Source organism: Odontesthes bonariensis, chromosome 21 (assembly GCF_027942865.1).
Source record: "Odontesthes bonariensis isolate fOdoBon6 chromosome 21, fOdoBon6.hap1, whole genome shotgun sequence".
Taxonomy (NCBI): Eukaryota; Metazoa; Chordata; class Actinopteri; order Atheriniformes; family Atherinopsidae; genus Odontesthes; species Odontesthes bonariensis.
In genome coordinates, this window is record NC_134526.1 from 16,879,186 (window position 1) to 16,894,585 (window position 15,400).

The window sequence follows — 15,400 nt, forward strand, 5'->3', positions numbered from 1 at the left end:
TCCTTTGTTTCACCTCTATTCCTGACTGTGGACTGTTGGAGTGCAAAAAAAATGCTTTTGTAACCTTTTACTGACATGTATAAATGACTTTTGTTTGGGAGCTCAGCTCAAAGATCCATCCACATTTCCATCCACTTCCTACTGCTTAACTGTGACCAGATCGAGGAAGCAGTCAAAAAACCTCAGATCTCCCTCTCCCTCTCCCCATCCACCTCCTCCAGCTCATACGTGAGGACTGGGAGGCATTCCCATGCCAGTCAACATGATCTCTCCAGCAGATTCTGGGTCTGCCCCAAGGCCTCCTACTGGTTGAACATGCCCAAAACACCTCCCCTGGGACATGTCTGGAAGGGATCCTAACCTAAACCACCTCAAATTTGTATTCATCTATTTATTTATTTTTATGCAGAGGAGCCGTGAGTTCCAAACTCCTCTCCTATTCCCTAAGGACCTGTATACATAATTTCCTCATTTTCGTCTGTTATTTAGATTTTTAAAAAAGGGCACCCATGCACACCTGATTGTCCTGATTTGAGAAACTTTTAAATTAGGTGCTAATCCTAGAGATTCAAAACTCTTATAACTTAAAAAAAAATGACAAAATCAAATATTTCAGTCATTTGTATAGGTGAGTTTTCTTTATACACTTTTTGGACTTGTTCAAATGTCTTTATAATAACCCAGATACATCAATTCTAACAGATTCACTAACTTTCATGAACCACTTTCCCTTAAATGACTGTTTTGTCTGTTTTCAGTTTCTGTGCAGGCTAAACAAGCAAGACATAAGAATGTTAATTAGTGAGCTTTAGAGATCCTGGTAGGTGGATTATGTTACATTTGGACAGAGCCAGGCTTGCTGTTTCCCCATTTTTAGGAGTATTAGCTCTAAGTGTCTTCAGCACCAAGATACGAGGGCGGCATAAAATCTTTTCATCTAAATCTTGACAAATCTGTGAATAAGCATCTGTCCAAATCTGTCAAACCTTTCCTAAGAGGAATATATAAACTTTTCAAAGTTAAGCATCACAAAGCCAGTGATTGCTGTTTCCGTCCTCTGCTCAAACAAAGCTCTCTGTGGACTCTTAAATGACCCAGGCAAATATAGAATAATGATATGTTTTGAAGCACAAACAGCCTTTGTAAATCCGTCGAAACAGAGGCCAGCTTGGCACTGAGGAATTCACAGCTTTGGAAATGAATGTCTGCTGGCTAGCGGCAGATTCTATAACGAGGTCAGGATCCAAGCCTTGCATTCATGAGAAATTTTATTTGCTTTTCCCCCCATGCTAATTGCTCCAGTTGGAGTAATACTGATAGGTTTGGACCTAGAAATATAAACAGTGAGATTAAAGAAGCAAACAGGCTCCAGTGGCGTTCAGGAAACAAATGCGACATTCAATTTGTGAATTGCATCTGCAGATGTAGGACTGAGGTTGGGTAACTCTCAGTGTGGGTATTTATGCACGCATGTGTGCAGTTCAGACTGTATTTCCAACTGTTGTGCCTGCAGGTGTGTTGTGGTGCTGCATCCCTGTGTGTGCCATAGATAGAGGTTCCCATTGCCAGAGGCCTGCTGATGGCGTGTACATGTGTCAGCCATTACAGTAAATTACAAATCCTCCCCAGCATACGATGAATGTTCCACTCCCTTTTTGCAATTTCCAGTACGAGGAAGAAGCTGTTGCCCATTTGCAATGCCCAGCAGAACCCTTGCAGCCATTGGAGAAGCAATTTGAAACCACCACTCAGGACATACCAATTTAGCAGCGCAGAAGCATGTGCTTTCATTCAAATGGAACCCCGACACTTCAGTTGTGTCTGAACTGAATTTCAATGAGGTTCTGACAAATTTGAATTAGATATGACTGATAAAAAAAGTTCTTTATATAAACCTCTTTAAGATATGGCGTTTTATAAAAAAGGGGGATCATGGCAAAAAAAAAAGAATTGCAAAGCTCATGTTGTGTTGTCTCAACTGTGACCCTTTGAGGAAATAACAGATGCCACGCACCCTCTCCTTGACATGAAAGATATTCAGTGGCCGAGCCCTCAGGTAGTGAGGTTCATAGAATACAAAAGCCAACAACAAAGCAACAGCAAAGCCCCGCCTTCCCAACTTTTATCTGCAAATGTAAGCAAAGTCAGTAAGTAGGACTGATAGATAGAGGACTGAACATAATCACTCTGATCTCTCCATCCACACTCAATTTTCTGCCCCACCTCTTCCTCTTCTCCTCCCACCTCCCATCCCTTGTGTCTCGCCACCTTCACACAGGTGCATCGTATTTTCCGCCTCCAGCTTGACTTTCAGACTCTCAGACTTGCCCTGCAGCTTTATAGAGGCATCACTGACTGGATCAGTGTAGCAAAGATCAGAGAGGAGAGATGTTCAGAGTTTATGCAACACTCAGCGGCCTTGAAAGCAGATCCACATCAAGCCTAAAGTACAACATGGAAGTAATTTATGTCTAAGGAATATTCGGCTTTCAATCCAACTTTATGAGGCTTAGATTTTGGGTATTAGCCAAAACCAGAAGGTCGAGTTCTGCGAATGATATAATTGTATAGAGACGTAAGCCCATAGATACGTTTTCACATAAACAAAAATGCATGTGAGCCCTCTCCAACTATGAGAAGCCAGCTGCCGAGAACGATTTTCAATATGTCTTTCATGTTGACTATAAAAACTTAAATACCTTTCCAGAGAGCATGTCTGTGCAGGAGCCTTGCATTTTTTTCAAACTCTTATTTACTGTCTCTCTGTGCTTTATTGTAGCAGCAGAATCAGGCAAGAGGGAATCTGAAGGGAATTAAAGTGGATGACAATCATGTCATCACATAAGCCGCAGACCATTCGGGAAATGCCTCCTTTTCTAATCCACAGTTCTGTGGTGAAAAATGTGGGATCTGGTGGTTGGCTCCAAAGTGATGTTGGGTGTGTTAAGAAGGGTTTGAAGAGCAGAAACGTGGGTGTGAGGGTTGCATGTATGTGTCTGTGCCTGCGGGATGAGTGTGAGAGACAGAAAGAGAGTTACAGAAGAGATGTTGAAGAGGAGGCCTGTGTGATTAATGCCTCATTAATGTATCATTTAATGCCTCCCAGCTAATTTTGGGAGTTTTTAATTGTGTTGATGCAAATCTGACAGAACCGCAAAGGTACACTGTGTCATAGCAACTGTTTGGATATGCAGAGATGACTCAAAAGGCTAGATGTCACCTCATAACACACTGAACAACTCAAACTGTCCAAATCCAGTTCAAGTCACTCATGCTTGCCATCACATGGCATTGCCATCAATAAACACAAGACAGGCTCAATCCAAATTCTTTTTATTTGAGGTTCCACAATGAACTACCAAATACAATCGTAGAAGAGGCTACTCCCTGTGCCTTCAAGAATTCTGTTCAGACTGATCTCTTCTGAAAATATATCCTCTCCAAATACCTCTGAGAGCTCATGTGCACCAAACTGATGTGAAGACCCAGTAGTGATGAGAGGCCCGTTGCTGTGTCTCCTCACATCGCCAGTGTCTGTGCAAACATGACAGCACTTGAACACACCACGACTTTGCAGTGTTGTCAAGTGCGGACCAGAATGTATGATCTATGCCTGCACAAAAACACATAAAGAATCCAGAAGCCATTTATCACTACCTACCTCTTTCCTGTGCACTTATTCACTTCAAAGTAGAGGCAGTGAGCTCTCTTGAACAATGAAATTAAATTTTAATTTACTGAAAAAAACGTCCGCAGAGCCTGTCAATGCCAGTGATGTGTTGCACACCAAAATACAAGAGAGACAGCTGTTTGCTGATGCTCCAGACGTGCCTGACGTCTGACTGTCAGCTTGGAGTATATCCTACCTAACAGCCTAACATGCCTAACCTGGACTCATTTTGCACTTTTGTATCTTTTCCCCTTCTACTTCGTCATGTTATTATATTTTATTAGATTTAGCACTTAATGAGTATAGTCAGAGTTTCTTACTGTACTGAAGCTTGAGTATGACCTACTTCTAATTCACTTTGGACAAAAGTGTCTGCTAAATGTCTAAATGACTAAATGTAATGTCTCGCATACATCCATGGGCCTGTGGAGGCTTATTGTTCCACTCTGCATGCACACGAACCACTTGTGGTCCCCAAAGCCAGACTATTCCTCAGTGAAATGTTTGTGGGCTGCTCTGCGTGGCTTCAATTCATCAAAAGACCTCGTCGTCTTAAATGTTGATTGCTGTGACGTCAGCTCCAAACCTCAGCCCTGCCTTTTATGTGTCTCTGTCACCATCTATTTCCGGCCAGTGTGTGAAAAACTGCTTTCTTTCCATCGCTGTGTTTCCCCGACATGGACAGTTGGACTGAACACTGCGCTACTGTTACTGGGTCAGTGCCACAACAGAAACTGAGAGGCTTGTTAATTTTCACACTCACTCTGCTTGTACAAAACAATTGAAGTGACTAAGAATTCATGCGAATACACATGTGGTGTATTTCCCATTATTAAACGGGAGGCTATGTGTTCATTTATGTAAACAAGTCAAACCTGGTCCCTGCAAACAAAAACACAAACAGTGATCAGATGGGTGTTAACTGACTGTAATTACTAGTGTGAAGCCACAGCAGTTTGTCTCTCCACTTTCTGGAGTTTCCCATGTTTTTCAAATTCCGATCTGTCACAGCAACTGTGAGAAAAAGAAGCTGTCATCTTGGGGGAAAAAAAAGGAAGAGGGGGGAAAGAACTCTCATGTCCATCGCCTCACAGTTGAGTCAGGTCTGCTAAAATAGTATCACCTGTCCTGTGAGATCCTGCAGGGAGCATGTGTCAAACTGCCTCATGCTGTAGAAACTGGAGATGGGCTTCTTCCCTTTGGGGCCTGTCTGACTTTAACAGGAATGCAAAATTGTGTGTGACTCAAACAAGCAAACCAACATTAAAGGTGCTGATGGTTGTTTTGGCCAAGAGGGACAGGAGTGTACCAAATATGTGACCTACCGGTGAAAAAGACAGACTGACTGGGAGATAAATGAGGTGCAAAATTGGATATTTTACTTTAGGGGTTGACATTTCGATTAGTTTTTGTCAGCCGAGCCAAAATTTGTGGAATGTTTACATTGCTTTGGCGCTCCATAGTCAGCATGATTTTTTTCACTATTCACTTTGTTCACTCTGACGATGAAGTTAAGATAAATACAGCAAGAGTTGTCAAAGATGAGGAAACGTTTAAAAACAGCTCAATATTGGCAAGTAATGGTTTTACTTTCTTGCTGGGAGTTACAGAACATCGCTCACACTCTTGCAAGTGTGCAAATTTCTTAGCGACTGTCAACGGTACAGCAGTTTGTCTCTTTCCAGAGTTAACATATTCTACACACTTACCCCAAAACCCACCAAATAATAAACTGCAACAACACAACATAAATTTGCACTTTTACGTTCTGTATACGTGACCCTGCTATCAAAAAACACTGACGCTGTGTAAAATGTTGCTAGAACAGAAATCAAATCTTTTAAACCTTTTATTGAATTATAAATTTTACAAAGACAACATATCAAATTATGAAATTGCATTGTTTGAGAAAAATAGATGCCAATAGATATTTTGTTTGATTCTGGCAACAAAAAAGTTAGGACTGATCCAACAAACGACTGGAAAAAAAGTGGAAAATTTTAGAAAATCACATGCTGTGGATCACTTCATTGGGAATAGATCAAGAGCAAGGCTTTCAAACTTTCAAATTAATGTATTTCAGTGGCAGATTGTTTTTTTTATCCTTTTTTTTTCATGAGTCTGGAGTCACCTGGCAAAATAAAAAGGCGATCTCAACATGTTAAAGACCACATGAGATGATCTATTTCATGGCAAGTCATGATGATCTTCTAACTTTAACCATTTAGTTTTTAAAGCCTAAACCTAACCAGCTGCTTCAGCTTTTTAAACCTAACGACCAAATTAAATAAACCGTATAAGGTACATGGATGAACAGGAGACAAACAGGGGTGTACATATTCTCCACCACAACCTGCAGCTCCTCACGTGCTAATTGTTTGCCTTTTGTAAAAGTTGTACATAATGCCATAATACTATGTTCCTATATGTAGTGTATAATGTTTCTGTAAACAATAAAGCTAAAGTCATATCCCAGGACATTATTAAATATATCACATTTCTGTCTTCTGTGTGTTTAAAGGAACATTCCAGAGAGGCTGACTTTTCTAGTAGAACAGATGAAGAGAGATTCACCTTTCTCTGTAGGTTTGTAGGAAACAATTTGAAAGATGCACTTTGGCAACATAACACTGTAAAAACTTTGGGGCTTTAATCATCTATGTTACATGATGTCGTTAAAAGATTCAGAAAATCTTTGGGCACTAAAAGCCTACACAAGTCTTTTGTGGAAATATCTGCACATCTGAAGCCCATTGTCAGTGAACACAAGTTATGAATCCATGAATACAAGTCAAAACTGTACGATGAGATTAAAAAAAGAAAACATTCACAAACAAAAGAGAATGGAAATCACCCTGCTAGTTATCAGCACAGTTCAAAAGCCTCCATTTATGGAGTTATGGGAGTGCTTTAGCGCTTTAGTGAACATGGCACTGCAACCGTGCACATCTATGAAGGCACCAGTAACGCTGAAGGACATTTACTGGTTTTGGAGCAACACATACTGTCTCCCAGATGATGCATTTTATTCATAGAAGGTCCTATTTGTCTCAGCAAGACAATGTCAAACCACTGTAAGTTTACAACTTTGTGGCTTTGTAGTAGAAGTTGTTACGGACTATATTTCCCAGCACATTTTAAAAGAGCACATATTTTTTTCGAAAGCATTCGAAAAATGTTGCATTATTTTCAGTTTATTGTGGTGAAAATAATTGCATTCTGGGTTTATTTGCATTTTACACAGCAAGACTGACTAAAAACAAGCTGTGAGGACATACGAATGTCGCTGATCTCCTTATTTTGTGTATTCGGTCTATGAATTATTTCCACTCTGGGTTTAGATGTCATTTAAAAGATCTGCGCAGGTTCGTAATTTTTAGTTTTGGTCATGTAAAGCCACATATCTGCCCTCTGTCTTTAAAACACCACCACCACACCCTCACTTTGTCGTAGGCCTTACAATCATACTGGGTCGTCTCCAAGCCTCATTCCTGTGGGAATGTATTCTGAGACCTCTTCTTTTTCAATCATCTGTACCAGCACGCATACAGTCACGCACACACACACAAACCGTCCTCTTCCTGGAGCTCTCATCTGGTCTCACTTTAGGTTTTGAGGTCTGTGTTTTTTGGGGACACAACAGAGCTGCTGATCCAAATGAGAGCAGGAAAGCTTTTCTGTGGACTTACCCAAAACACATATTAAAAAAATCCATTTGGATTCTGAAGACTCTCTCGTTCGTCAGTGCCTTTGATATTGGCTGTCTTTTCTGCTCGTCAAGCCAATAAGGACAGGCTGAAAGATCAATAATGACGCTTACTGCAAAATGAGTGACAGGCAAAATTAAGGGGGTATTACATTTTCTGGCTTAAACGCTGATGAATAAAATGCAAATATGAAGAATAAAAGTCATGCGACAGTATATAGATAATGTGCAAAAGGATTATATTTGATAGGACGTGAAATGAGTGAAAAAAGATAGCTGGCTCTGATGTTGAGGAGTTGCCATCAAAAGGTAAATGTGTGTCTGTGTGTCTTTGCACAATGTAGGTGCTGAGGGGCATAAACTTGAAGAGGTATGTGGAATTTCCCTAAGTCTTGCAAAAAGGATCCAGATATCAAACAAACACACGCTGTAAATGTTTTTTTTCCTTACAGTTCGCTATGCAAGAAGCTACATGTGTTTTAAAGAAATACTCTCTCCTTAGGTGATTTTCTGTTTATACAAGTTGTGAAAAAGAAAGATACTGTGTTGCCTCCTTCCTCCTCAACTTGCACAAAATCATTGAGAAAAAGAAAAAAAAAGCCATAACACCCCCTTCACCGTCTCATAACGCTGGGAGTCAAGTCGACTGTAGGTTCGTGATTGGTTCATAATCACTTAGAAGTTAAAGGGCTCGGGCACCTCTGAGTTTTTTTTCTCCACAGGAGTTAGCAATCAGCAGGACCAAAGGAGCAATTTTGACTATTAAGACCACCCATCAGGGGTCTGTGGGGAGTTGCTGGGTTCACAAGGTCTACACAGCACCATATGTGCATTGCAACAACACGCAGACACCAAGAGAAAAATGCAGGATCACATGAGAAAAGATGAGGCACTGTACTTGGGGAAAGACTGAGGTAATTAGCTTCTTCTCCGCATTCAGTCTCTGTCTTAAAAAAAAAATGGTTTTAACGTGCCATAAACCTCTCAAAGGCCTCTGACATCTCTCGACATGCGTTGACACAAGTACGGCATTTTCCACAGTCCATCATGGCTCTGACTATCTGCGGGCCGAGCCTCCTTTTAAATCAGTCATCTGATATTTCCATGCTCCCGAAGAGAGAGCGCCTGATAAATGTTTCCCAGCCTCTGACATCCTTTTATCTCAAGCCCCGTTTAATCATTTTTTACCATGGCCTCTGATGCTGAGAATCAAACCGAAAGCTCAAAGTTGAAGCGAATATTTGTAGGGCATGATGAGCACAGTGTGTCCAGTTTCTTTTTAGCTTATTGAGGCTTTTGAGCCCCCTCCGACAGTCTCATATCAGACATGTGGGCCCACAATCAGCCTCTCTTTTTCTCCTTCTTCAAAACGTTGCTCTTATCCCTCACTCTGTCCGGCATCCCCGAAACAAGGACCCCTCTTCCTGAGGTGTGCGAACAATAACAGTGCCAACACACCTCAAAGATTCCTTTGAAGCTTTGAGACAAAACTGTGCTTCTGTCTGCCTGAAACTGATCATGGTGCAGATAGTGAGCGATGTTTGCAAACACATGTATGTTCAAAACCAGCCTGTATTATTGAAGCCGGCGGCGCTGAGAATCAGAAAAGTGATCGTGTGATAAAGATGACAATAAAGTGGCACAAGCCGTCGAGATTCCTCCTATTGTTTGTTTTCACACTGGGAGCCCTCATGCTCTCACAGTGAGCTTTTTTGGAGCCGCTGTGCGAGTTTGTATTCTGCACCATCTCACACGTTTAAGCCTTTTTTCTCTGTTTAGAACCTAGGCGCGTTAAGCTAAACACAAGGAAAAGGAGAAAATGTTACGAAAAGCAATAGCAAAACAGAGAACGGGGCAACATTTGAGTGAACGAGATTTCACAGAAAAAACATTTTCTTTTTTTAAGTGTTGCCTTTTGTGTTTTGTAGTGCGAAATGTTTCCCAAAATGTTGCATATTTCTTATCTCTCGTGTTCTTTGCAATGGTTTCCGTTCTGCTGTTGTGTTTACTATAATTGTGATGGGTTTTTGGTTTTGCTGTTGTTTTTTTAACTTTGGGGCTTCTGTAAATATGTACCATGATTATAGGCACCTGATACACCTACACCTCATAAAATCTGTTTATACACTCAGTGAAATACACATCAGTTCACGTTGCAGCTCGCTACTCGGCCTTTCGGTAAAGATGAGCCAAAAACATTCCCATTTTGCCTTCCATCAGTCTCGTTCTGTTTAAATGCATCCGCTGTCTTGACTCTTCAAAGAATTGTAACAATGCCCAGTCTGGACAGTTTCGTGTGTTCTTTTGATGCTTACTGGAAATCACATTTCATCCTTTTGTATAAAGGCTTTGTTTATTCCCCCAGTCATTACACAGAGGGAGACAGACGTTTGGCTAGCATATGTACAGCACTTCGGCAACATGTGGAGAGCAGCCTCTCCATGTATGGATGGAGACATCTTATAGAGGCGGCTAACTCCGATTCTGCAGATATTAGGCTATGATGAAAGGAAATTTTCTGTATTTCTGTTGCAGTCACGCATTAAGGAGCTTTACTCTCTTACAAAGTGGTCACAGCTTCTGCGGTGAATGAAGCAGTGGATAGCAGATGTTTCTTGAGAACACCACCTTGATGAACTTGGATATAATGTCATGGCGTGTGGATGTACAATGAGACAATATTTTTTTGGGGGGCTAAAAACAGAAGCAGGTGGTGTTCCTGTAAACATCCAAATCCAAGCAACAGGCTCATATAGGTTTCAATTAAAACAAGATGTCCTGTGCATGAGTCAGTGGCACACACACATATGTTTGGTAAAACCTTGAGCCTCTGCCTATGGGACCAAAGAAGACTTTGGAGTACCAGTGGTTTGATATAATTAAGGATCCCATTTGCTTATGAGCAGGATGAGCCCCAGAGGTCAGTGGAAGAGTGATTCTATCAGAGGATTACCACTTCCTCCTTCATGTTTGCTTCCTTTTGGCCATACAGCTGCAGTCAGTTGCCAGCCAGAAAGACTGCTCTTGCAGATAGCAAATGCTAATTACAGCCCTGTGTTTTGGGCAACTTCCTCTTCCTCTCCCTTCATCCCTCATTCTCACATCTGGTTTATCTTTTTTTAAGTTGCTGTCTGTTCTCGAGGATGTCACCCTTCCACTTTCAAACTCTCTCGCTCCCATTCCCAAAGTCCCCACGCAGAGGAAAGATTGGTCTGCGGTCCAGCTGGCGGCATTACACAGAACACATCATAGTCCAGATTTCTAATCAGACACATGGAAGTTATCGGTTAATTAATGGAGGCTTGAGGTGAAGTCAAAGGCAGCATTAGGGCTGGAACTGACAGTTCGAGGGACTAAGCTCAGTGAGGGCGTGCTTGGTAAAAAATAAAACTGAGCATCAATTTAGACTGTAAAGTATAACAATACTGTTCTTTGAATACAAGAGGCTGGATCCCTTCACATGTACATGTTTGTCCCAGGTGCTCTGTCCAAAGTAAAGGGAGGACTTTTGATCGTACCTTAAAAAAAATCATCACATCACACATCAAATGAGCAAAATAGTCTTTGCTTTAAATGCTTAAGCATTTTTCTCCGTGAATGTTTGCACTTCCTGTCTTAATCCTCTGGTTGACACCAATGCTTTCATCTCCCCCTCTGATCTTCCAGCCTTTGAAACGAGCAGCCCCACACCTGCTCATCCCAGACACTTAAACAGCATGAAAGCCGGTGAACGTGCCCCCCACATCCTCGCTTTGTTTAAAATTCCCCAGCTCCTTCGACCAAGAGGCGCTGCTTACTGGGATGTATAGAAAACTTTGCTGTGTAGAAAAAAAAACAAGATCCCCTTGCGTTTGTAACACGGACTGAAGGAGTGTTTTCCACATAACTGCACGTCTTTCTCTTGAAACGGTACAGAGAAACAGCACCGTACAGTGGAGAAGCCGTTGTTCCTGTCATGTTGGAGAACTCCACATCATGGTATTAACATGCAGTTGGGGTTACACACCGGCTATCACAGTGCTCCATGATTCTATTGAGGCTGCAGATAATTCTGTTGGAGTCTGGTTGTATATGTCTGGGGTTATGGTGGAGCAGAATGAATTAGGGACCTGTCAGAAACCTCTCTGATGGTTATACTCATCCAAACCTCTAAAGTGCCACAAACTCGACAGTGCTGCATATCTTTACCTTTTACACACACACAGAAAAACAATCTATGATCGTTGCAAAGCACCAGTTGTCAGAACAGCACCATCAACTGATGAGATCATGTAATTACACTTCTGAAAAAGAACACAATGTTTACAGTACTACAGTCAGCAGCACGTTCTAACAAAGGTGGGTTCATGAACTGAGTAACTGTTAAAGAGCCTTTAATTCCCAGCCATAGAGGCAGGTTAAACATTAAATCCACTGCACAGTTAATGTCTCAATGTGCATGGTTTAAAAACAGTTAAGCTGAGTCCTCTGTTCCTGCTGTCCAGTGTGGTCACGGTCCCTCAGTGCCCAGGAGATCCAGACGGCTTTATCCCAGAGCACTTCATCCACCGTGGACACCTTCAGCAGTAGGAAGGGTTTCTCTTTTTACAGCTCACTCTTCGGCCCACTAACCTCTTCTGTGGAGAAACAACTCAAAACAGTGAGTCACAAGTCACTTACGTTCAGGCTGAACGACAGAAACCAGAGATAGACTCACTTTTAGGTATAAACGTCAGTGAGCTGCTGAAGATTCAGAAGCGTGACAACCCTTCTTTTGGGCCATCGTATAAGAACTCATGGCCCAATCCATTGCCACACTTCCCACAACAAACCTGAAGATTTTAAATCCATAAGACTCAAATGAGAACACATCATTAATAATAGCAGGACTCTCACAATCTTGTTAGTCTACCTTTAAGGGTCCCCATGCCTCAGGGTGCTTAGAGACACTGTCCTCGTGGATTGTCTCTGAGAAGGCAGGCCATGGGGATGAGTGCTCGAACTTTGAAGTACTGGAAAATAACTCATGGCCACACTCAGAACACACGTATAGTCCTGAGAACAAGAACAGACACACGTGCCTCTACTTTCACAAGTGTTTCACCTTTGCATGCAGCCCCGTGCTTCTCTCGACACTCACCAGGCTGGAAGTGACTTTTATAAACTTCTCCTCCCGAAAAAGAGCAATAGGACATTTCATCCGTGTCAGACATATCAGTTCCTTTCTGTCAGAGTGAAAATCTCTGCACTAAGTTTGTAAATGCTTCTTCAAGGGTCACCCAGCTTAAACTAGAAGAGGCCAGTCTGTCTCGATCAAGTGTCAACAGCTCTGTTGCACTTGTGTAAGGCCTGACCTTGTTGCTGCCACTGCCTCCACCTAGTGGTAGTAGCCCCCCCTCACAAACTGGTTTCAATAACATTGCATTTATGGTTTCCATGTGTGGTAATATTTTTATTGGCTAATATGTGTAACAATTGGGTATCCTGTGTAACAAAAAGAGCTGACTTTTATTATCTTTAACCTTAAAAATGTCTTAAAATCCAAATCAGCTCAGAAAAACTGTCAAACAATCATTTATCTGATGATGTTTTATTACATTAAGGCTTGTATGATGGACTGGAAGTATTTAAAATATGTTGAAGAAAAATGACAGCCCTCTGTCGATCAACAAAATATATAGACAACACTGAGTCAATTCAAAATATCTTTATTTTCTTTCTTTACCTATCAATCATTGTGCTTTGTTTACTCAAAATACTTTTTTAAACTGCTCTATATCACATGGGTAGGTTTTAATTAAAAAAAAATTTAAATGTACGTTTTGCCACTTACACCCAGCATTCAGCACATCAAACACTCCAGGCCACATGTTTTAAAAAAAATAGAAATGAAAAAGAGTGATCTTCAGAAATGATTTCCCTACTCTTAGATGCGGTGTTTCTCTCCTGAGAGGCTGACACAGGCAGCACTGTTTCATACACATTTACTCAATAAGAAATACTTTAACAAGTCTGTTTGTTCCATGAGATTATCCCATTCCATCTAATTATGTATGATGTCAATCAATAAAACTACAGATGAGAGAGCGGTGCTGTGATTCGTGAGGTTAAACTAGTTGCTGAGTCTGTAGTGATTGCATATTAAATATTAAAAGGCGTTGCCACCAGTCCTCTGCCCTTGCTGTCCAGTGAGGCCACCATTCATCAGAGCCCTGGTACTCCCAGACTGGGTTTTGCCCCAGGACACTTCATTCGCTGTCCACACCTTCGGCTGCGCAGAGAAACTTCTAATCCTGCCACGTTGCCTTCTCACAGCTCACCTTACTGCCCATCAACCTTATCTGCAGAACAACAGAAGGAGGTGTAGTTTACATTAAACAAGCACTTCAACTCCACATCTGGGAGACTATTTGCATCACTTGGAGGAAACTTTGGAAAGCAACTGTGTATTATCATTAGCACGTTGTCTGCTCGGTGGTCAAATGTTATCTGCAAAACAACTGTTAGCTTCACATTCTCGGAGCTCAGTGATGTAATCAGGCCGTACCTTTAGGGACGAACTTCAGTGAGCTGCTGAATATTCAGAAGCGAGACAGTCCTTTACCTGGACCGTCGTTCACAAACTCGTGGCCCAGTCCATTTCCACACTTCCCACACCTCACCTGAAACAAGACAACGCACAGCATCTCGCTCTGAAAACAAGTCCTTCGCAGGGGTAACTTTAGCATTCACGTCACTTGTTCATAACGATTTATTTGCACCCATTTCTGCTTTTTGGAATAAAGAATAAAGTGTGCTGACACGGAGCTCACTTTGCAGGCTCAGTAAATAAATGACTGCACCTTGTATGCCCCGGGTCTCTCCTTGTGTTTAGACACACTGTCCTCATGGATGGTCTCTGTGAAGGCTGGCCAAGGAGATGAGTGCTCATACTTGGAGTGACTGGAAAACAACTGGTGATCACACTTGGAGCACGCATACATCCCTGAGAGGGCAAGGATGAGAGATGGTTTTATGTGACATAGAAAAAGAACAAAACAGCACAACTCCTACTGAGGTTAATGCTCACTAATCTTACAATCTTGGCAGTTTTTTAAAACAGTGAACAGATATGATCATGTTTGTTCTCATCAGTGGGTTCACTTTTAACATTTTAAGGCTATTTACCAGTTTTTTCTAAATAACGATGACAGTACAGTAAGTGCAGTTTAAACTGATTGCCGATATGTTTTTTCAGTGACATAACCTCTTCCTTGTGAAGCTAAATCCAGTTTTGTAACAGAGCTGTTGTGTAACCTGAACCTGGTTACCAAAGTTTACCAGCTAACAAGTTTTTGAATTATTTTGGTCTATGATTGTAAATCCTGTGAGCACATTAACATCATCATCTCTTCCTTCAGGTCCGTACACCATTAAAAGGTAACAGCGTACATTTCACACTTTTAAAGTTATTTTGTCCTACATTGGTTAGCAAACAGTAGCTACTTGGCTCTTCCAAACAGCCGAAATTGAGAAAAGTTTAAAACGTTACTCGGAAAAAGCTCAAGTCACGGACAAACCTGGTTTGAAGTGGTCTTTAAAGACCTCTCCGCCGAAAAAGGAGCAGAACGACATGACTTTCGGCGTTACGTGTTTAATATGGATCTCTGTTTTCAGGCAAACTGAAAACAAACAACGTACTTCCGGTTTTAATGTGAGATTTCGAAATAAAACCCGTGACTTCGAACATTTGAAGTATCTGGTGCAACAACGTAAATAAGTGAAAAAAAATATAAGAAATGCAAAATGTATCTGCCATTAAAATTGTGCACTGAATAACTTTGATATGATAAATAGGATGTTATAAAACCAACCACCCTGGACATCAGTGTGCTAACACTCACTCTTACACACTCATACCTATGGTCACAATTTGGATAACTTTCTCCATAAGAATCACAAGTGCATTTTGTTTTATCTTGCTATAAGCTGTCATTCATCTTTAGAATCTCGGAACCAAAAATGAAATAAAACACTTCTTTTTCAAAATATACCATATATGATAG

General features: G+C 41.3%; 2 protein-coding genes across 3 annotated transcripts; both read right to left on the reverse strand.

The window, feature by feature from the left end:
• Positions 1-11,570: 11,570 nt before the first annotated feature.
• Positions 11,571-12,954, reverse strand: LOC142371565 (methionine-R-sulfoxide reductase B1-A-like). 2 transcript variants are annotated; one of them, XM_075454257.1, is made up of 4 exons: positions 12,496-12,954; positions 12,268-12,410; positions 12,073-12,187; positions 11,571-11,989 (listed from the first exon to the last, which is right to left on the reverse strand). In XM_075454257.1, exons 1-4 carry the CDS (start codon positions 12,566-12,568, stop codon positions 11,961-11,963), a joined length of 360 nt encoding a protein of 119 aa, XP_075310372.1. In that variant the 5' UTR covers positions 12,569-12,954; the 3' UTR covers positions 11,571-11,960. The 2 variants fall into 2 exon arrangements, with proteins under 2 accessions (XP_075310372.1, XP_075310371.1); XM_075454256.1 differs by having other exon boundaries at positions 11,571-11,992.
• A 93-nt stretch (positions 12,955-13,047) lies between these two features.
• Positions 13,048-15,025, reverse strand: LOC142371566 (methionine-R-sulfoxide reductase B1-A-like). Its single transcript, XM_075454258.1, has 4 exons — positions 14,915-15,025; positions 14,198-14,340; positions 13,903-14,017; positions 13,048-13,696 (listed from the first exon to the last, which is right to left on the reverse strand). The coding sequence occupies exons 1-4, from the start codon at positions 14,967-14,969 to the stop codon at positions 13,677-13,679; spliced, it is 333 nt and encodes a 110-aa protein (XP_075310373.1). The 5' UTR covers positions 14,970-15,025; the 3' UTR covers positions 13,048-13,676.
• Between the last annotated feature and the right edge of the window lie 375 nt (positions 15,026-15,400).